General features: G+C 31.6%; 1 protein-coding gene across 1 annotated transcript in view; it reads right to left on the minus strand.

The window, feature by feature from the left end:
• Positions 1–22,414, minus strand: part of LOC120415778 (four and a half LIM domains protein 2) — a 306,724-nt gene extending 284,310 nt beyond the window's left edge. The window contains exon 1 of the mRNA XM_039577402.2: positions 21,961–22,414. Within this exon, the coding sequence (XP_039433336.1) occupies positions 21,961–22,053 (93 nt within the window). The 5' untranslated portion in view covers positions 22,054–22,414. The remainder of the gene's footprint in view (positions 1–21,960) is intronic.
• Positions 22,415–22,785: the final 371 nt, after the last annotated feature.

Consider the following 22,785-nt stretch of genomic DNA (forward strand, 5'->3'; position numbering starts at 1 on the left):
TTTCAGTTCCAAACCAATCAAATTTTCGAAAATTTAGTAGGGAATGATGTAGCAGTACCATCAGTACAACCCTCTGCCGCAAGAACGGCAGACAGAAAAGATGAATTCGCCAATATTTTAGCGTGCCATAATTATGGTTGGCTTATCTTCTCGCGCTACGCCTCGACCTAATTATGTCATGGGTTGAGCGCCACCCCTTATGGGAGACTTTCAAAATACTTTGCCTTGACCTGTTATGAGATCCGCACAAGAAGGAAGAATCTTCAGATGCTAAAGTTTGCGACAAGAGCACTTTTTTGACTCGAACGGGAGGTCGATGCACTCCAGTTCGGCAGTCAGAGATTGCAAATTCTTAAGAAATGCTTCGGCTAAACTCGCGCAATTATTGCAATTGTGATGCTGCCCGAGTTCTAGAGGACCGAAGCCTGTTCTAATTGCACCTTTACTGAGGGTTCTGGAACTTCGACTCGGTCACTTTTACCCTGATCGTGGAGGAAGCAGGAGTGGTCGAAGGACCGTTTTGGAATCGTTTTGTGAGGTAGCTTAAAGTCGTGGAAGTGTCTCAGTGGCAGAGGTTAATTCTGCAATTTTATTTTAGATCTCGCGGCTAGTGGTAGAATTAGGAGTAGGGTAGTGGCGAACCAGATTGAAACCCTGAAACTCCAGGTAACGTAGTCAATCGAGGTTACCGAAGTGCGTTGGCTAATTTTTGGGGAATTGGTTGGGCGATCTTCTCGGCACAGGTGGCAACCGGCATCATCCGTAGCAGAGCGACCACTCCAACCGACAACCCAGCGCTTCTGGACTCCATCAAGGGGTCAAAGTTCCGGGGTGAACCCCCAAGCAGCTCGTCCGTCAACACACGAGCTGGGCGGCGTCCGTCAACACACGCCGCGGTCGAACCCTCGACCACCAACCGACCGAACCGGGACGGCCTCGTGGAGGCCTAGGTACACCGCCAAGTTCCCGCGCGCATCCGCGCCGTCGTCGCAACCGACGCTATCATCGCAGCATCCTAGCTGCACACCTGTGCGCCCCCGCACACCGGAAGTGATGCTGAGCACCCGCCGATAGTGCCAACCCGTCTGCTGTTAGCCGCCGGCGGAACCATCTCGCCGTAGCCGAAGCTGTAAGCGCGCCACCACCTGATCGCCGGATCGCCAACCAGCACACGTAAATCCATGGTCGTGTAAGTACTTTTTCCCCCGACATGCGCATGATCGATCGTTGGCCAGCTCTTTCTCCGCCAACCCCGTGGGCAACATAAGCCGCCCCCATGTTATGTTGCGTGATCGCAAAACACCCCCCAGTGAATGAATTATAGCGATCCCAAATGAATTTCGCCCCCCAAGCCAACGCACACTACTAGCCAGGCAGTGCACTGCCGTCAGGTAGAGAGACAGGAATTCTCTTGTGGTACCGAGGTACCGTGGTAGACTAGCATGCAGAAGATCTGCGGATCGAATCTCGTAGGGCCCGAAGTGTTTTTTTGTAAATAAATAAATTGTAGCTACTGAATTATGCGAACCTGAATATACGTTCTTTTGAGTTTCTAGAGTAATTTTGTAGTTTTTTCTGATGTTTTCTGGGATATTTTTCCACGACTTTCGCGGTAGTTTTCTGATGTTTGGTTCCGCCATTCTGGCTTCTGAAGCGTTCTGGGGAAATTTGATTGGGAAGATTTTCTACCTGTGATGATAAGAACGGGGCAAGTACAATCTTTTGTTTTCTAGATCTGAGGTATTTTTTTTTTGAGTTTGCGATCTTTTTCTTCCGTTTGTAGCGCCTCGGCTAACCGCCGAGTTCTCGGATGAGTCGGATCGTTCTCAATCGCAAATTTTGGCATCAAGGATACACCCGCCCTGTGGCAGGGTCTCATAGCTGGGCAAAGCAGCACATGATGAATGGTCTCCCTTTGGGAGTGGCGCTTAAGCCATTCGTTTAATTACGCCAATGCGATCCGACCGACCGCCTCCGGTTACAAAAGAAAAACACATTTTTTTACTGAATTATGCTGTATCTTAGCAACAAGCAGTTCAAACAACAAAATAAAAAACTAACTTAATCCACCTATGTGGTTGGGGCCTTCCTCACTCATTACCAGCAATGGCTGTACACAAATTTCATCTATTTTTTAGATCCAGAATAAAAAAGTACATGAATATTCCTTAAGTGGCCATATCTCGTGGCAAGGTTGCCAGATCGTCAACGTTTTGGACTCGTTGGAAAGATTTTTTGATAACCTAATCAACTATGGGTTGGATGGTGGATCCGGACATAGTTTACATACATTTAAGTGAGATCCGGCTTCCAAAAAGTACATCAATATCACTTAAGGGGCCATATCTCGAGACAGGGTTGCCAGATCGTCAATGTTTTGGACTCGTTGGAAAGGTCTTTTGATAACCTAACCAACGATGGGTCGGATGATGGACCTGGACATAGTTTACATACATTTAAGTGAGATCCGGATATAAGTGAAAACACATTTTTATACATAACTTTTGAACTACTTATCGAAACTTCAATTTGTATAAAACTCGATCTATGGAACCCTAAACCAAGTTGAATGCATCAGGTTTGGGTCAAATCGGTTCAGCCAGTGCCGAGAAACATGAGCTAGTTTGTTGGTCACATACATACATACACACACACATACACACAGACATTTGTTCAGTTTTCGATTCTGAGTCGATATGTATACATGAAGGTGGGTCTACGACGTTTTTATGCAAAGTTCATTTTTAGAGCAGGATTATAGCCTTACCTCAGTGAGGAAGGCAAAACTGCAGAAAATTTTCTCATGTTTTCAACAATCATTTGCTGCGGTGCTTTTTTTCAATATTTATAAAACATTTTTCGAAATTTTAAATATAAATATTCCAATACCCTTAAAAAATTAAAAAAAATAACTTGGAATAACACAATAATTTAATATTTTTATGATCAAAGTTCAAAAATCCAAATCCAAAATAAAAACGTATTTTGGATTTAAACTTGCAGAGACAAAAAGTGAAAGTGAGATCTCTAAGGTTTTTTTTGGTGGAAAATTAGATGTTGTCACTAAACAGTAATTTTAAAATCTTTTATGATCATATGTTTGATAATTTAAAAAAAAGTCATTCCTCCAGAACTAAATTTTGCACAATTTTAAAGTCTCCTTGTACAAATTTAAATAAAATCCTAGAATAAAAAAAAGTTTAATGAACCTTTTACTTTAAATGATGAAAAATGGAAAAAGTGTACATGTTGCAGATATCACGATATGAAAATCAAATATTTGTTCACTAATTTGGTAAGTTTTAATGGAAATATAGGCAATGTGAAATGCCTTTTCTGCAGTTACAATCATATTTAGCTTGTTTGGGCTCGTTTAAAAATATGTTGAACATTTTTTTCTCACAAAAATAAAATTTTCGTCAACACTCAGACATTTTGGAAACTTATGATTGCAAAAAAAAAAAAAACTAACAGGTGTACATTGCATTTTAAAACACTTTTTTCATTCATATTGTGAATCCGTGATGCGTAATTTAATTTTTTCCCTTTTTAAATTTTTTGCCTTTGCTATTTTTTATTTGGCTAGAATTTTGTAAGTATTTATCTTTAATCAAAAAAGCTAATTTGCGATAACAATAACGATAGTTCTATCGTTATCCTTGGGACGATAACGATAATCTATCGTTATCGTTATTCCGATAATTCTATCGGCGATAATTTTATCGACGATAACGGACGATAACTTATATTTAATATATTTCTAAAATTGTCTGAAACCAACCAAATTATGTTGAATTTTCAAGATTCCTCTAAGTAAATATTTTTCTGATATTATGACAAGTTTCAAGGTATAAATACGAAAAAAAATCACATATTACCATATTTGTATCAAAAGATTCGAAATTTTGCATGTATTTTAGAGTTTTTTGAATGAAATACATAAATTTTCACAAAATACCGCATTTTCAAGAAAATATTCAATTTTTTATAATTCACAATATGTGTATCAAACGTTTAGAAATTTTGCATGTATTTTCACATTTTAGAGATTTTTGAATGAAATTCTAAAATTTTCAAAAAATACCGTATTTCCTCGAAAATAATATTTTTTTTTTATGATTTGCAATATGGTTATCAAACGATTAGAAATTTTGCATGGATTTTTATTGTTTTAGAGTTTTTTTTTATTTAAAAAGCAGGTTAAATTTCGTTTTGTTCCATACCCATTTTGCAATTCATAAAAAATTTAATACTTTAAAAAATACGATCTTTTGTGAAAATTTAAGTATTTCATTTAAAAAACCGTGAAAATGCATGCGCATTTTCGAATCGTTTGATATTCTAATAGCGAATTATAAAAACTTTGAGTATTTTCGAGAAAATACGGTATTTTGTGAAAATTTGAGTGATTGATTTAAAAAAAACTATAAAACAGTTAAAATACATGCACAATTTCGAATCGTTTGATACCCGAATTGTGAATTATAAAAATTTGAGTATTTTCCCAAAAATACGGTATTTTGTAAAAATTTATGTATTTCATTCAAAAAACTCTAGAACAGTTAAAATACATGCAAAATTTCAAATTGTTATATTTTGAATTATGAAAATTTTAGTATTTTCCAGAAAATACGATATTTTGTGAAAATTTATGTATTTCATTCAAAAAACTCTACAACAGTTAAAATAAATGCAAAATTTCGAATCGTTTGATACCCATATACTTCCCATGTTCGCATGAATGTTCCATATGCAAAAACAGCATGCTGAGAAAAACGCATTTGAAGTTTGTCCCACACATAAGGCTACGTGTTAAGTTTTCGTAAAAAACTGGATTTCCTCCTGATTTCTAGAACAAAGTACTGGATGTTATATGCTTTTCTGAAAGAGCACACGATTTTGAACCAAACTGCATCGTTAACTCAAAAACGATGAAAATGCATATGGGACATTTATGCGATCATGGGCAGTATAGCGAATTAGAAATTTTTTGAGGATTTTCTATAAGAAACGTTTTTTTTTTTTGTGAAAATGTATGTATTCGATTCAAAAAACTCTAAAAAAGCTACAATACATGCAAAACTTCGAACTGTTTGACACTCATATTGCAAATTATACAAATTCGAGTATTTTTGGGAAAATACGGTATTTTATGATTTTTTGTAGTATTTATTCTTTGAAACTTACCATACAACCAAAAAATATTTATTAAGCTCGAAAAATCAACATAGTTTGGTTGGTTTTGGTCAAGTTTAGCAATATATTGAATATAAGTTATCGTCCGTTATCATCGATAAAATTATTGTCGATAGAATTATCGGAACGATAGATTATCGTTAAAGTTAGACGTTTATATTATCAACGATAATTCTATCGATTACCAACCTTGCAAAAATGCCACAAAATGTTTTTTTTATGCACGATTTTTTATCTTCGGCGATATGGTAGGTATTGATGGAAGGAACTCTGGAACAAAAATTTAAGGCTAAAAATAACTCGTTTTCAAATATTTCACTTGAAAAACGAATTGGGCAAATTATTCACTATTGGATGTTTTTAATTACTGAAAATGCTATCATATGATGTATGTAACACAAAATGGTCAAAATTCATATAAATCAAGGTTGTTAACGATAAAATTATCGAGGCTCGATAACAATAACGATTGTTTCGGGATCTATTTTCAATCTTTTACTTAGAATATATTTTTGAAAATCAATTAAGTTTCAAAGTAAAATATGTACTCAAAATTGTTCACAAAATACCGTATTTTTCGATAGTACTCAAATTTCCTAATTGGCAAATGGGTATACAACGAGCAGGAATTTGGTTTGCTTTTTCACATTAAAAGAGATTTTTTTCTGGAGTACTAAATTTTTTACAAAATACCGTATTTTTTCGAATGTACTCAAACTATCATAAGTTGCAGTAGGTGTTTCGAACGAAACGAAATTTGAGTTCTTTTTCACTTGTTACATTTGTTTTTTTGCGAAAAACTAAAATTTTCACAAAATACCGTATTTTTTTTCGAAAATAATCAAATGTTCAAAATTTGCCATATGGGTATAAAATGATGCGAAATTTGGTTTGCTTTTTCACATTAAAAGAGTTTTTTTTTTTAATTTCTAAAATTTTCACAAAATACCGTATTTTTGGAAAGTACTCGAGTTTTCATAATTTGCAATATGGGTTGGGTATCGAGCAAAGCGAAATTGTGTATCCTTTTTCTCTTTATCAGAGTTTTTTGAAAATACTTAAATTTTCACAAATTATCGTATTTTTTCGAAAATACTCAAACGAAACGAAATTTTGTATGCTTTTTTACTTTATTAGATCTGTTTTCATATCGTATTTTTTTTCGAAAATACGCCAAACGAAGCGCAAAAAGCATACCAAATTTCGCTTCGTTTGATTCCCCTCATCCCCCCCCCACCCCATTGAATTATCGCCGATAGAATTATTGAAATAACGATAACGATAACGATAGTGGTTATCGTTATCGTTGGGACGATAATATTATTGACGATTATTTTATCGATTAACAACCTTGATATTAATGTTCTACGAAGTCTCAAATAAAATCAAAGTATTTTGTGTTATCATGTTATACGTACCCACCTAGAAGTGATTTTTGATTGCCTGTATAAAAAAACTTTTTCCAGTAGATGTTATGATCTATAATAAAAAATAATGTTGCAGTTGTTTAAAAATTTGGTTTCTTAAAAAATATTTGCAATAAGTCTTTAAGTGCTTTATTTGATTTAAAATACAAAAAAAAACAAGCGTTATTCAATGTACGTTAAAAAGTGAAGAATCGATTGCACTCAAATAAAAACAGTTTCAGAAATAATTTTCTCCATTTAAATTAGGAGGAGAGAGCACCAAAACATGCAACAATATTGGTATCGGCCTAACCATAACCTGCAACTTTGCCGAAGAAACCAAATCGATCAGAAAATACCTTCTCATGATACTGAATTCCAACGCTTTCATCTGGAAAAAGTTTCATCCAAATCAACAAATACCAAATCAAAAACATCGAATATGTGATTTTGTGATGTATCTTCTTAAAATGCGTGAAAACATATTTAAACACCTAGTTACTTTTATTAACTTTCATTATCCTATTCTTTCCTCGCATCCTTGCATCGTCCAATATGCAGTTGCAGCAGGTAAAAAGCCCCCCACTATGGAAACTGGAATGTGACTCATTCCTGCAGAACTAGTTGAAGCTCTGTGTTTACTCTACCGCTGGGCAAGTTGCAATTCCAGTTCGTTCGCGTCTTTATTTTTTTTAAGTGAGTGTGTAATTTTGCCATCCAAAACCTCAACCTTCGAGGAGATCCAGTTTCCTGCGAGAAGAACTCTGAGGTTGCCTGCTGCACTTGCCTGATTGCATTCTACAAGGTGGCATTTTTCAACTTCTTCTTCGTGTTCAGGTTTTCAGGTAGAGATCTGCATTGCTGCACTATTTTTTCTACATGATGTTCAACGACCCTTTTCACCGTGGAAGAAGGTCGTCTGTAGAGACTCGATCGTGTTGACTTCAACACCGTTACCTTAATTGAGCCTAACCTCACCAAGTCAGTGGATCAAATGCAAATCAAGTACAACGTGTCTGAACATTGTCAGACATTGTTCGTGAAGGTCGCTTTCTGGCATGCGAAACTGTGCCATCAGACACACCGAGTCTCACACGTCGCGCGATGTTTGTTGACGCGAGATTTCAAGACTCGCGAGCTGTCCAACAACTTACCCGGGAGGGGCTGTTTATTGATCCAAGCCATCGACCGGGGGTTGAAATTTGTCGGGCCTGGTAAGGTTTAAACGGGAATGACATCAGACGCAGACGCAGATCTAACCTCACTTAGGAGGTGATGTTTGAAAAGGTGGAAAGAATTTCGCGCTATTAACTTTGATGGCGAGGTGTGTACATGACCTGGAAACTTCTGGCAGATTCCGCGAAACACTGGAAGTAGTGGTGCGGTCCAGTGAGACCGCAGCAGATGGTTTCGGAGGTTTGATTGACAGTGCTTCAGGGATGGGGCGAGGTGAGGTGGTCGGACTTGTACTTACACCTACGGAATTAAAGTGCCAGATGGCTACCGCCACTGTGCCATCGACGAGGTGGAAAGTTGTTTACTGACGACGATCTGCTTGGACTCGAAAAATGGCGAAAGGGATCAAGGTTTTGAACTGGTGTCCAAGTTGTGGAGGAGGTTTTACTTAGCGCGATGGCTAACACCACCCAATAGTGTTAACAAGTCTGATACAAATTATACTTTTTCATAATTTCTTAGCCGGCCTACAAATTTGAAATTGTTGCTCCAACATAAAAAAACAATTACTCATGCACAAATTGCTGAATTGTAATTTGTACTTTTGAAAAATATGTATTGAAAATTAACAAAGATAAATAATCTTGTTCTGCTACGAAATTGTCACAATCATGAGGCTTGATTTCAAGTGGCGCTGAAAATAAACACTTTGACGTAATTGTTTACAATTTGACAAGGTGTGAGAAGCTTGACTCATGAAGGTTTGAATCGACTCACTGGCTCGAGAATTTTATTTTGTAACGTCTTGTCTCATTACTCCCAAAAAGTAGTTTTCAGATTTTGAACAAAAAAAAAATAACAAAAAAAAACCAGCATCGCACTATAATTTACGATCCATTTGCCTAATTACAAGGATCCATACTCCCACTCTATCGAAATATGAAGATTGGAAGAACCACCTGCACCCAAAAGCAATCAGAGAACCTAATTTCATCTTCTTCCCCTTATTTTCGGCAACAACCTCAAGACCTCACAATAACAACAACAAAAAAGAACGAAGCGAAACCTTCGTCATCGTAGAACGAATCGCCCAGAAAAAGAGAACAAACAAATCCGAGAGAGAGAGAGAAGAGAAGAAAAATCAAGAGCAACAAAACAACAACAAAAGCATTGCGCACACAACCAGCGAAAAAAAAAAAAAGACCGGCAAAGCAAAATAAAGCCTGAAAGAGCCGGCTCAAAACAAGTTTTTTATTCTTCTTCTGCTCCTCCTCTCTCTCTCAGTCAGGTGAATCATTTGACCTCACACCCCCCCTTCTTGCGTGGCTTAATCCACCTACGATGAGATTCGAGGCTCACGCACACAGTCGTGCGAGTGTGTGTGTGCGTTGGAGGTTGGTGGGAATCCGAGAGATGATGAGACATTTCTTATCAAATTTTCTCGTAAATTGAGTCAGGTTATGTTTTTTAACATTTTAACAATGAATTTCCTCAAAATATCCTTAATTTCTCTGTTAAATATCTCTAGAAAAGGCATTACCTAGACGTAATCCTTTTCTTCTTTCATCTTAAAATTAGTCTCATAGCAATTAATAGAACATTAAAAATCTAATTTTCACCGCAGCCACAGTCGATAATGAAATTCAGTTCATTGAGGAGCAGTCAGCAGTGCACTCTTTCGGGGTTGTCGGAACTCTTTTTATTACCGGCGTCGGAGCGGAGCTCTTTGCGGTCAACAACGGCGGCGCGTCTATTACACAGTGTTCGGGGCTTTGTCGGCATTCTTGACCGCACACAAAGAAGATTTTTGGATTTCGGCAACAACACACGCACGCACACGTAATTTGGCTTATCTCGATTAGTATTTGGGAATGCAATTTTGTCAAGTGCTTTTTACAAATGTTGCTTCCAGAGATGGAATTATCGTTAAAAAAAAACTCACCTGTGAGAGGAGTCGAAATACGCAAAAGAATTGCGCTCTTGAACTATTCGATGAAAATCAATCAGTAGAAGAAGATGATATGAGCACAACTTTTATTAATTAATTTCGATTTAATCACAGAAATTGTTCATCTATGAAAAGTGACCAGTAATTTCTGCGAGTGAAATCGGTGTTCTGCCAAATAATCCAGACGATGATTATTTGAATTTCCACCCATCTTTCGTGCGCCTGAGAGGAGAGGCATGTTCTATACCGATTTTTTTTTCTTGATGAGTGTCAAAAGTTTTTTTTTTTAAGAAGATTCTTCCATTGCCGGTGGCTTCTGATTATTTAGGTTATGTTCATTGAAAGAACTAGTTGAGAAAATTTTATTTAAAAATATTTCAAGACTGCTAAAATGTTATCTTAGATATAATTTCTTTATCTTAAATGTTTTTAATGTATTTTGAATATTTTAAGTTTAAAAAAGTTTGTCCAAACTTACTTAAAAAAAAATTGCTGAAATTCGCTAAAGGTAAACATACCTAAAATACTCAAAATTGTTATTAAATGTAAATTTTAATTATGATCATTCCTATTTCTTTAATTTATTATCCTACTAAATCTGAAGATACAAATTAAGGTTTCGATTTTTTAAGCAAAAAAAATATAATAAATAATAAATAATAAATAATAAATAATAAATAATAAATAATAAATAATAAATAATAAATAATAAATAATAAATAATAAATAATAAATAATAAATAATAAATAATAAATAATAAATAATAAATAATAAATAATAAATAATAAATAATAAATAATAAATAATAAATAATAAATAATAAATAATAAATAATAAATAATAAATAATAAATAATAAATAATAAATAATAAATAATAAATAATAAATAATAAATAATAAATAATAAATAATAAATAATAAATAATAAATAATAAATAATAAATAATAAATAATAAATAATAAATAATAAATAATAAATAATAAATAATAAATAATAAATAATAAATAATAAATAATAAATGATAAATAATAAATAATAAATAATAAATAATAAATAATAAATAATAAATAATAAATCATAAATCATAAATCATAAATCATAAATCATAAATCATAAATCATAAATCATAAATAATAAATAATAAATAATAAATAATAAATAATAAATAATAAATAATAAATAATAAATAATAAATAATAAATAATAAATAATAAATAATAAATAATAAATAATAAATAATAAATAATAAATAATAAATAATAAATAATAAATAATAAATAATAAATAATAAATAATAAATAATAAATAATAAATAATAAATAATAAATAATAAATAATAAATAATAAATAATAAATAATAAATAATAAATAATAAATAATAAATAATAAATAATAAATAATAAATAATAAATAATAAATAATAAATAATAAATAATAAATAATAAATAATAAATAATAAATAATAAATAATAAATAATAAATAATAAATAATAAATAATAAATAATAAATAATAAATAATAAATAATAAATAATAAATAATAAATAATAAATAATAAATAATAAATAATAAATAATAAATAATAAATAATAAATAATAAATAATAAATAATAAATAATAAATAATAAATAATAAATAATAAATAATAAATAATAAATAATAAATAATAAATAATAAATAATAAATAATAAATAATAAATAATAAATAATAAATAATAAATAATAAATAATAAATAATAAATAATAAATAATAAATAATAAATAATAAATAATAAATAATAAATAATAAATAATAAATAATAAATAATAAATAATAAATAATAAATAATAAATAATAAATAATAAATAATAAATAATAAATAATAAATAATAAATAATAAATAATAAATAATAAATAATAAATAATAAATAATAAATAATAAATAATAAATAATAAATAATAAATAATAAATAATAAATAATAAATAATAAATAATAAATAATAAATAATAAATAATAAATAATAAATAATAAATAATAAATAATAAATAATAAATAATAAATAATAAATAATAAATAATAAATAATAAATAATAAATAATAAATAATAAATAATAAATAATAAATAATAAATAATAAATAATAAATAATAAATAATAAATAATAAATAATAAATAATAAATAATAAATAATAAATAATAAATAATAAATAATAAATAATAAATAATAAATAATAAATAATAAATAATAAATAATAAATAATAAATAATAAATAATAAATAATAAATAATAAATAATAAATAATAAATAATAAATAATAAATAATAAATAATAAATAATAAATAATAAATAATAAATAATAAATAATAAATAATAAATAATAAATAATAAATAATAAATAATAAATAATAAATAATAAATAATAAATAATAAATAATAAATAATAAATAATAAATAATAAATAATAAATAATAAATGATAAATAATAAATAATAAATAATAAATAATAAATAATAAATAATAAATAATAAATAATAAATAATAAATAATAAATAATAAATAATAAATAATAAATAATAAATAATAAATAATAAATAATAAATAATAAATAATAAATAATAAATAATAAATAATAAATAATAAATAATAAATAATAAATAATAAATAATAAATAATAAATAATAAATAATAAATAATAAATAATAAATAATAAATAATAAATAATAAATAATAAATAATAAATAATAAATAATAAATAATAAATAATAAATAATAAATAATAAATAATAAATAATAAATAATAAATAATAAATAATAAATAATAAATAATAAATAATAAATAATAAATAATAAATAATAAATAATAAATAATAAATAATAAATAATAAATAATAAATAATAAATAATAAATAATAAATAATAAATAATAAATAATAAATAATAAATAATAAATAATAAATAATAAATAATAAATAATAAATAATAAATAATAAATAATAAATAGTAAATAATAAATAATAAATAATAAATAAACACGCTGTGTACGCTGAAAAATAATAAACAATTTCTTTAAAAAAAAATTTTATCACAATAGCTCGGTTTCGACAAACTTAACCTCTTCGGTTAAAAACATAAATAAATAATTGTTCTAGTTGATTTTTTTTTTCGAAGGTATGAAAATTGTACATGAAAATGATCGAAAAATCATTTTGAAATGTAAAACTGAATTAAAAATCGAAAAGTATTTTGAACCATTTTGCCTTCCTTACCTCAATGTGGGAAGGCTATAAAATCACTTGAAAAATGGACTTCGTAATTTGAACTCGTAGACCAACCTTCACGTATACAAATCGACTCAGAATCAAATTCTGAGCAAATGTCTGTGTGTGTGGTTGGATGTTGATCAAAATAATTGCACTCGATTATCTCGGGACTGGCAGACCCGATTTTGTCTGTTTTGACCACATTCGATCCATCTTGGGTCACTTAAGTCACTATCTATAAATAGTAATGTTTAGTTATGTAACGTCATGATTCGAAATCCGGACACTTAGTAGCACATCATTTTTGTTATAGCTGACAAAAAATCATGTAATAAGTTGGAAATGAAAAAATATCATCAGGATGTAGTATTAACAGTCAGTTTTAAGAAAATGCATGCAAAATATGTCTTTTCTAACAATTTTTCATCAGAAATTGAAAATTAAAATGACTTGTTGTGCTTCGAATCCCGGACACTAATAAAAGTTGATTGGAAATCCGGACACTTTTGCTTCGAATTCCGGACACTCGATTTTGCTAATGAATCGCACAAATTTAGACTGAAATGTTAGTGAATGGCATTCTTTAGATCTCAAATAAGCTGTTAACATCAAAACAATCGATATTTTATATAAAAATTTGCTTGAATTTAGGGAAATCAAAACCATAAATTTCTGTTTTGCCTTCCCGGTGCTTCGGACGCCTATGAAATATTTCACGTGAAATGTTTCGCATTTTTGGTAGGGGAGAGTGGGGAGACTTGATCCCCGGGGACACTTGATTCCAAGCCTGTATCTCGTCAGCATGTGGGTAAAACAATTAGCTTTGTTCTAGAAAGTTGTGCGAAATTGACTAAAACTCATTGTAGAAAACAAAGAAAAACATTAAAAAATGTTTAGATTGAGTTACACACATATTTCTAAAAAGTGCTGCAAAAAACTTCCAAGAGATCTTTTTTCTTTGTTTTGATAAGTATAGAAAACACTCAAAAATTATTCAAAACAATATTTTTTATACATGAATTGTTTGATAAACATATCAACTCCAAAGCCCTTACGCATTTGACGTTAAATTTATCGTCATACTATTTTTACAATCAATTTTTTTAAAAAGTGCGTTTAGGGAGACTTGATCCCTGCATTTTTACAGTCACTGGAATCAGCCTCAAGATTAAATAATTGGGCTGGGTTTTCGTACATAGTTTCCTTTAGTATATTTGTACATAACTTACTGCAGTTTGAACCATTTTTCAAAAGTTTTGTAAACAAAAATTACCAGCTTTTGTAAACATGCTCAATTTTGGTCTAAAAAAGAAAATTTTAAGTTTTTAAATATTTTGCATGCTAAACTTGTTATATTTTGAACACAAACGTACAGGTTTATGTGAAATTGCTGTAACTTGTAGAAAATTACCAGTTTGGATGAATAAGAAACATTTTGCTTAAGATTTCTTAAAAATGTTGAAAGGGGGATCAAATTACCCCCAACATTTTGAAAATGCCGGTTTAAAATATTTTTTTAAAACGCTTGGTATGATTCGAAGAGTTTATCTGATGAAATACCCTTATCAGCCAAACATAGTTCAATGTTTAAGCTTTCAATTCATGCAAAAAGTTCATAGTTTTGTGAGAAATTGACAGAGTTATGTGCGATACAAAAAAAAGGGATCAAGTCTCCCCACTCTCCCCTAATCTTTTAATTTTATTTTGTTTAATTGTTTTGACATTAACTACAGCGTTCAAACAAAATTTAATTGAAAGTTGATGTTAAAAATCATCAAATAACACAGTTTTGACATTTATAATGCGAACTTATACCCAAATAATTGATAAAACAAGATGAGGTGTCCGGGTTTCGAAGCGTCCGGGAATTCGAATCATGACGTTACCTAAAAAGTTTTGCTTAAAAACGATTTTGACTAAAATCAAGGAGATTGTAATAATGAACTCAGCTATCGAAACTTGCGTTAATAATAAAAAGATTTGTAAATATACCGCAAAATGAATTAATCATGATTAATCGTCAGGGAAATAGAATAAAATTGTTTGTATTAAAATCTCCAATTCTGCCTTTCCCAAACCACAAACTCATAAGCTATTCAGCACCCTTCTCAATGTCACTTCGCGGTGTCATCAACTGACTACTTCATACCAGCACCACCACAGTGACTGTCACTTTTCAACTCCCGATTCCGCAAAGATGCCCCACATTTGTCACCTTCCCTCCACCTCCTCCTCTTAAATTCAAACACGTTATTCCGAGCCAGAGCCTTCCCAATTGCGATTAAATTTCAAAAAATGGAAAACACACAATCCCGCCGACGTCATGCGGCCAACATTCCTAAACTTGGGCCTGCAACAGTTTAGTAGCTGAGCTGCATATGAATAAAATAAATTTTCGACCAGTGCAGCGGGGGGACTACCGGTCACAACAGCAGACAGCAACGCCGCGGTGACAAACGATGACGCCAGCGCCGAACTTGGAACGAAAAAATAAAAAAAAACGGACCTGAACTGCATTGTTTGGTTGGGGGTGTTTGCCAATTGATTGTCACGAAATTTTTTAAAAGATTGAGAAAAAAAAATTTAAGCAAGTTTTGAAAAAAATAATTAAATGATACTGGAAAAAAATTTAACCGGATAAAAAAATATTTAATTTTAATAGTGTAACCACTCAAGTGACAGATACGTGCCAATACAGGAGACACACACGGTCCAGTCGACCGCAGCCAACCGAAAAGTGCACCGGAATGGGTGATTAGTGTTTAGTGCTACACACGTGGTGTATAGTTTGCCACATTCAGTTGGTCACCAAATCGACTGAAACGCATTTTTCATGCGATGAAATTAGAGAATCAAAGTCAATAGTTATGAAAATGTAGAAAATATTGAAAGTAAATCAAAAAATATATCATAAAAAAATCATGACAGAAAAAAATGCAAAAATGGCTTGAGTAAAAATTATAAAAAATAAAAGAATTATCGAGAAAATGATAAATTTAAAAATAACAAAAGAAAACGAGATAAAACACAACAAATTTTTATATGATATGAAAATCAAAAAAAAAACAAAAGTAACAAAATTTCTCTGGCAACTGTTGACCACCCTCTCCTAGGTCGATTTTTGTTGACATTCGTTTGTCACATCAAGCTTATCGGCTTTGAGCTTCTGCCGTTTTCGCGGTCAGATCAGCGAATGAATCAACAAAGCGATTAATTGTTTAGGGACGAGAAAGCACGATGCTGTCATCGCCGATTGTGTGGCATCATCACTTTACTGGCCGCAGACAGTCGTTAATAGAATCAATTGTTAGGAAAAGTGCACTTTTGAGTGTTGTTTTGAGTCAGACATTTAAGAATTTTTAAAATTTTCAATTTAGAAACAGGTCAATAATAAGGACATCTGCTTGTTTTTAAGTCGTTTCCAATTTATCAAATTATCTGAAAACTAATTTTCAAAATTAGTTCCAAGAAATTTCAATGACAACACAAAAACCAAAAAAAAAACGATAACTATCTTAAACACTGCACATAATTTCGAGTCAGTTTCAGCCCTGAAATTGTTGTTTTCCTGTTTCAGAACCAGCAAAAAAAAAAAAAATGAAAAAAACACCACGCAGAGATTGGGTCGAATGCTGCTGCCAATCAATCAGGGAAGTCAATTATCGGGGCAATGTTCGTACATCGGACAAGGAAAAAAAAAACCACCACAAACCGATTGAACATCATCACCAACATTTCGCTGGACGCAGTTTTTGGTGGGGGGGCTTTCGCGAAACAAGAAAAGGAAGACTGCGGATATCTATCGCAGAACAAACTAAACTTTAATTAGCCCTGCCAGGGCGGATGGACGGGTTCTGGACGGCCGGAAATGGGATGAGGTGAGGATTTGGTAACCAATGCGCACTCTACAAAGTTATAAGTTGCAAAGGATTGGTTTGGACAGTAATTTTATAAGAGTGATAAAACTCAAAATTTCAAATGGGTGAGAAATATAATTATTATGGACATTGAACTGGAAAAAATGTTGCTTTTTTCAAAACTGTAATTTATAGTTTCGATGCCGGTGTGCTTTTTTGTACTAAGCTTGCTGGGATTCTATCTAGATAGAACAAAAGAACACACCGGCATCGGTTTTTTACGACCTTTTTAATTGGGTACTAAAGCCCTATGTCAATTTTTATGTACAACGGTAAAAAACCCGATCAAAAACCATTTCTGATCAATTTTTTTCATTTTAACGCAAAAAAAAATAATGATGAGACAACATTTTTTCGATAGATCAACTATGGTCCCCTTCGAACAAGCTGTCAAGCAGGACCTTTTCTGTCAAGTGAAGTTATTTTTTAAAATTTAATTAAAAATCCATTTCAATTTTTTTGCGGTCGTAGATGGTAGATGAACTCAGAAAAATAAGTTTTATCGTAATATCAATAATATCAATAATATCACAAATTTAAACTTCATTTAAGGACCCAATTGCTAGGTAACATTTTTCGGCCTTCTCTCTTTTTTATGTGAAAACAAGCCTTACCCGACAAACTTCGTCTTGTCTCCTTTTTTGTATTTTGACGTTTTGAGCTTTTTGCTTATTCAGCCTCCTGTGATCAAAATTTGATTTTACGTAACTTTCTCCATACAATTTGCCGATGTTCCGGAATCGGTTCCAGAGTGGCCAAAGTGTCAATTAGTTAGCGTAAGAACCTTCCTTGGACTTATACGAACCCAACGCAACAAAGAGCACCTCGATCCGACGTTCCGTGTTCAACTGATTCGCGTTCGAACAAAACCATCGAAATTTTTTATATATATAGATGTGAAATTTATATGTGAAGTTTGCTGATTTAAAAGAAGTATACATTTGAGTTATATTGGTAGAAAAAAACCGAAAATCTGGTCGAAAATGCTTAAACTTATCACCTAAAAAATAATAATGATCGTAATATTTTGCTAACTTGTGTTGGATTATTTTGTTTGCTACTTTGTAAAGTAAGGCAATTGTAAATATTTTCAAAGTTAATCCCCTCCTCTTTCTTCATAGTCGCTCCAAAAATCAGTGGGTTAAAACATTGTTTTTTATTCAAAAAACATTTTATGCTATTTTAATGAAAATTGAAGTTCAATCAGCAACAAATAATTTGAAATGCAGTTGATAATCATATTTAGCATGTTTGGGCTGGATTGCAAATATTATTATTTTTTGTGAAATTTCCATGTACAGTTCCGTAAATAGTGTTTTTTTCGCAAAAAAAAGTTTTCGTCGGTACCCTCTCGATTTGACCACCTCGAATGACATAAGTGATTTTAAAGGCTTAAATCAATGCGATTTTTACAAAGACAATAATTCTCAAAACACAAAATTTCACAAAACTTTGATAGGCTTAAATACCCTTGAAAATCTTTTATCAAACATACAGTGAGATTTATTTACACTTAATTTAAGTATAATCATCACATAGGCTGAGTTTCACGGGGACCATCACATCAAATCATCAATTTCGTGAGAATTCTACGGGTCTTGAAAAATAATAATATTCTAGAAATCTAGAATGTGGCTAATTTTTAAAGTTGAAAATAACATTTTAATTTGCAATTTTCATTTTGCAAAATAAAAAAACTAAGTAGAGAATAAAATTAAAGTTAAATTTATTTGATATTGAATAAACGAAGTTTGAATCTTGAATTTCTGTTGAGAATTATAACACTGAACTAAAATCATAATCAGATTGTGATTACACGGAATTAAGTAAGCTTTAAAAAAATAGCAACAAACAAAATGCATTTGAAACTCCAGATTACGATTTCCAATTCTTCAATTGAGAATCTTCATTCTCTCCAAACAGCTATCTTAAATTATATCATTTTTTATTCGGTCAGTCTCGGTAATATCAATTCAAATGAAGTAGACTGAAACAGTATCAGAAGGTTTGCTTTTTTTCGTTAATTAAAAATTAATTAATGTTATACCTGGAAATTTAACTAATATAAGAAAAAACTAACATAACACCTAAACTCCCAAGCTCAAGAAAAAGGGGGAATTTGTATGGAAATTCCCCCTTTTTCTCGAGCATGGGAGTTTAGGTGTTAATCCACCTATGTGGTTGATGCCATTCTCACTCTTTATCAACAACTAGTAATTTTATGGGTTTGGATGCAAATTTCATCAATTTTTAAGGTCCGGAATAAAAATAGTACATAAATATCACTGAAGTGGTCATAACATGGGACAGGGTTGCCAGATCTTCAATATTTTGAACTCGAACTAACTAACGATCTGAACATAGTTTACATACATTTAAATGAGATCTGGCCTCAAAAAATCGATTTAATATCACCAGAGGTGAAATAGAGCCTTTCTTACAAAGTGATGAAACTCCGAAAAATATATTGGTGCAATTAATTTTTCAGAAACATAATGATACCACCCAGTGAGAATTTGACCTAAAGCTTCGAGTCTTTTAAGGCTAAACCTCGAATTTCATTTTTTTTTAGTTCAGAGGTAGATTATGGGTCGCAAGATAATTATATTTAATTAAGAAAAACTTATTGGATTGACATTATTAGAAAAAAAGGGTACTCAGTCTTTAATGTTAGTCTATGATTAACTTGAAAAAAATATGTATCGATATTGCACTTTGTCGATCTATTATGAGAAGCCAGAAAGCACACTTACACGCACAGCGTTAAACGCGCAAGCGTAAATGTGCTGGCGTTTATGCTTCGACTTGACGACTTGTCGATCTTTCGAGCGAGAACGAGCCGGGACTTTGAATTTGATGTTCAGTATATGATTCTGTATAAAACCAAAAATTTAATAAGAAAAAATAGGGTAAAAATATGACGAAAAACACTAAAACGGCTATATCTCTGGAAATACATTTTGGAAAAGCTTCAAATTTTGGGCCCAAGCAGTTTATAACGCATGTTTTCGAATGGCTTTTTGTTTGAAACTGAATTCTTTCAATTTGATAGTGTTATCTGTAAAATAGTCCAAAAATACCTCTAAAAATGGCTTTGACCACATTTACTGGTCGAAAATTGTGAATCGAAAAATAAAATGTTCGTCTCCGACTCCACGGCTACAGATCTGAATTATAAAAATTGTGGGTTTTACGAGCGGTTTTCCAGTGATGGAAGACACAAATTTTTAAGAGCGGATACAGACATCGCTCATGTATTTCAGAAAAAGAGCTCTCAAAAATCAGACTTTGAGTTCCGAGTTTCGGGCCAAAATTCAATCGAAAAAGCGCATCTGAACCTTCAATTTAGTAATAGGATTTTTTCCTGGGACGAATCCTCGCCGTGTACGAATTTTTTTAGATTTCTGAGAAAAGCGTTTTTTCTAAAAGCAAACCTTAAACCTTTCTTTTGTAAGAAAGGCAAAAAGTACATAAATATCATTTAAGTGGCCATATCTCGAGGCAGGGTTGCCAGATTTTGAAACTATATATTTCATTGGAAAGTGTTTTTTTAATCTATCCAACAATGAGTCGCATGGACATCGTTTTGATCAAAATTACTAAGATCCGTTGTCAAAAAAGCTTAAAATGGCACTCTAAAGTGAACGTATCTCAGGACAGGTTTGCCAGATCTTTAAAAAATCAATAGCGATCTATGGGACACTAAACCGGATCAAATAAAACCTCCCAAGCTGAAAAACCTTGGCAAGAATGTTGACTTCCATGAAAATCTACACGCACATACAAACACACATACATACGCACAGACAATTGCTCAGTTTAAGATTCTGGGTCGATAGGTATAAATGAAGGTGAGTCTACGACGGCAAAAACAAGCCCAAACAAGCTAAAAATGATTTCAAGTGCACGGAAATGCATTTCATACTGCATCAAGTTTGAATATAAATTTGAATATTTGAACAAAAAAATACAGCTTGAATTGAAGCTTATTTTTATAAACTTTTTACATAAAATTTGAAACTCAATTAATAAAAAATTTGAGTTGACACAGTTCAAATGATTAAAATAAACATTAAGACTAAACATGTCCCTAAAACTTGAAAATCAAGAATCCTTAAGAAAATAAAGCAATTTTTGGTAGAAGAAAAAGGCTAGAACGATTTCTATAAAAAATGACCTATACATTGTTATGTATAGTTATGCTACTGTGCAAAAAAAACATAATATAAATCCCCTTAAAAAAATTGATTGAAGAAAGGAAATTTTTTATGTTTTATTGTTCGAAATATAGTAAATGTACTCTCTGGGTAATTGCAGCCACTAGAAGTAAATAAATGGTATTTCTGGTGATTTTTAAAGACAAGTAACGAGAAATGCTAGTTTATTAAAAACTTTTTTCATGAAAGCTAAGTTGTTTCAGAATTTTGAGTACGCCATTTCGCGCTATAAAACATTAAAATACTTGTCTAAGTGAAAATTCCGGAAAATTAAAGATTTCTACCATCCCTCCGTCACGTAACATCAACAAATGGACCTCGGATTTCTGACCCCCTAACCTCTTGGAGCTAAGCTTCACGAATCTTGAAAAGTTGGGGCAGCTGCTGTGTGAGTTGACAGAGAATGATAATTTATTTGAAAGTTATCCTTGAAATCATGGAGTATAATTTTTTGGGGAAAGAATAATTATTATTATTTTTTGCTGGAATAATTTATTTTTTATTAAATTTGTTGGAAAGTTAAAAACAATCGTTATGCACAGTCTTTTTTACCCCCTGTAAATAAAATGTTCAAATTCAACCTTGATCTTGATAACACTTGTTCCAAATATGACTAAAGTAGCTAATTATAGTCAAACCCCCCACTTTCACCGCGCCACTAAAGGGTTCACGAGGTGCCACCTAATTTAGCATACAACACGCTTTGCGTGGCACTCCCTGTACCATATAGCCAGAGACAACACCCTACCGATGTTCACTGATAACAATTCTCCCCCTACTACTCTGTAACAATAACAGCAACACAAAAAGAAGAAAAAGTAGAAAAAAAAACAAGAAATGTTGACACTGTTGCTCACCTTATCGGAGAAGTGCTCCTTTGGCGTCCGGCTAATGGTGAGGACACCCAGCGATTTGGCCAGATCATCACCACTGTGCGAGAGGGTCAGCATAGCGTATCCTGTTTTGATTCTTTCTTCCTTAAATTTTTTTTAACAAACTTTTATATCAAGGTGTGTTGCAACGACGATGGAGGCACTGATTTTTCGTATACACCTTGAAGATTTGTTTACACTTTGCGATTACACGACACTCACTGACTTTGATAACAAATACACCTGGATTTTCTTGGAGCATTAACCGCTCTCGTTAACACACTTGCACTACAAAAAACACTTCTTAAAATAATCTTCAACTGGCTTCGACTAAACAAAAATTAAACACAGAAAAATTAACAAACCAATTTAAACAACTAAATCGTAAACGACCCTAATCGAATCGCGTTCAAAATTCGAATAAAAACATCTGCGGCGCGTTTCGGGCGGGGGAAAACGTCAAAAACTTGGCTCGTACAAATACGCGCGTGAGTACAACTTAACTGCACGGAGAAGTGGCGTCGCGCTCACTGACGTCGACGTCGTCGCGTGTTTGATTGCCCACTTTGCTTGTGCTTGCTTTGGTGTGTGCGCGCTGGCTGTGAGTGGAGTACTCTTCGAGCGCGATCCGTGTGTGGTGCCAAGTGCCCGGTGGTGCTCTCTGGAAGGTCCCGAGCAGAAGGGAGTGACGGAAATTGGGGCGGTTTGAAAAGTATTCGAAAACAGTTAGAAGTTACACTTTTTCTGTATGTTTAAAGTTCAACTTCAAATTTTTGTATCGTTTAGTCAAACACACTTTATTTAGACAAC

The sequence above is a fragment of the Culex pipiens genome, chromosome 3 (assembly GCF_016801865.2).
Source record: "Culex pipiens pallens isolate TS chromosome 3, TS_CPP_V2, whole genome shotgun sequence".
In the NCBI taxonomy this organism is placed as follows: Eukaryota; Metazoa; Arthropoda; class Insecta; order Diptera; family Culicidae; genus Culex; species Culex pipiens.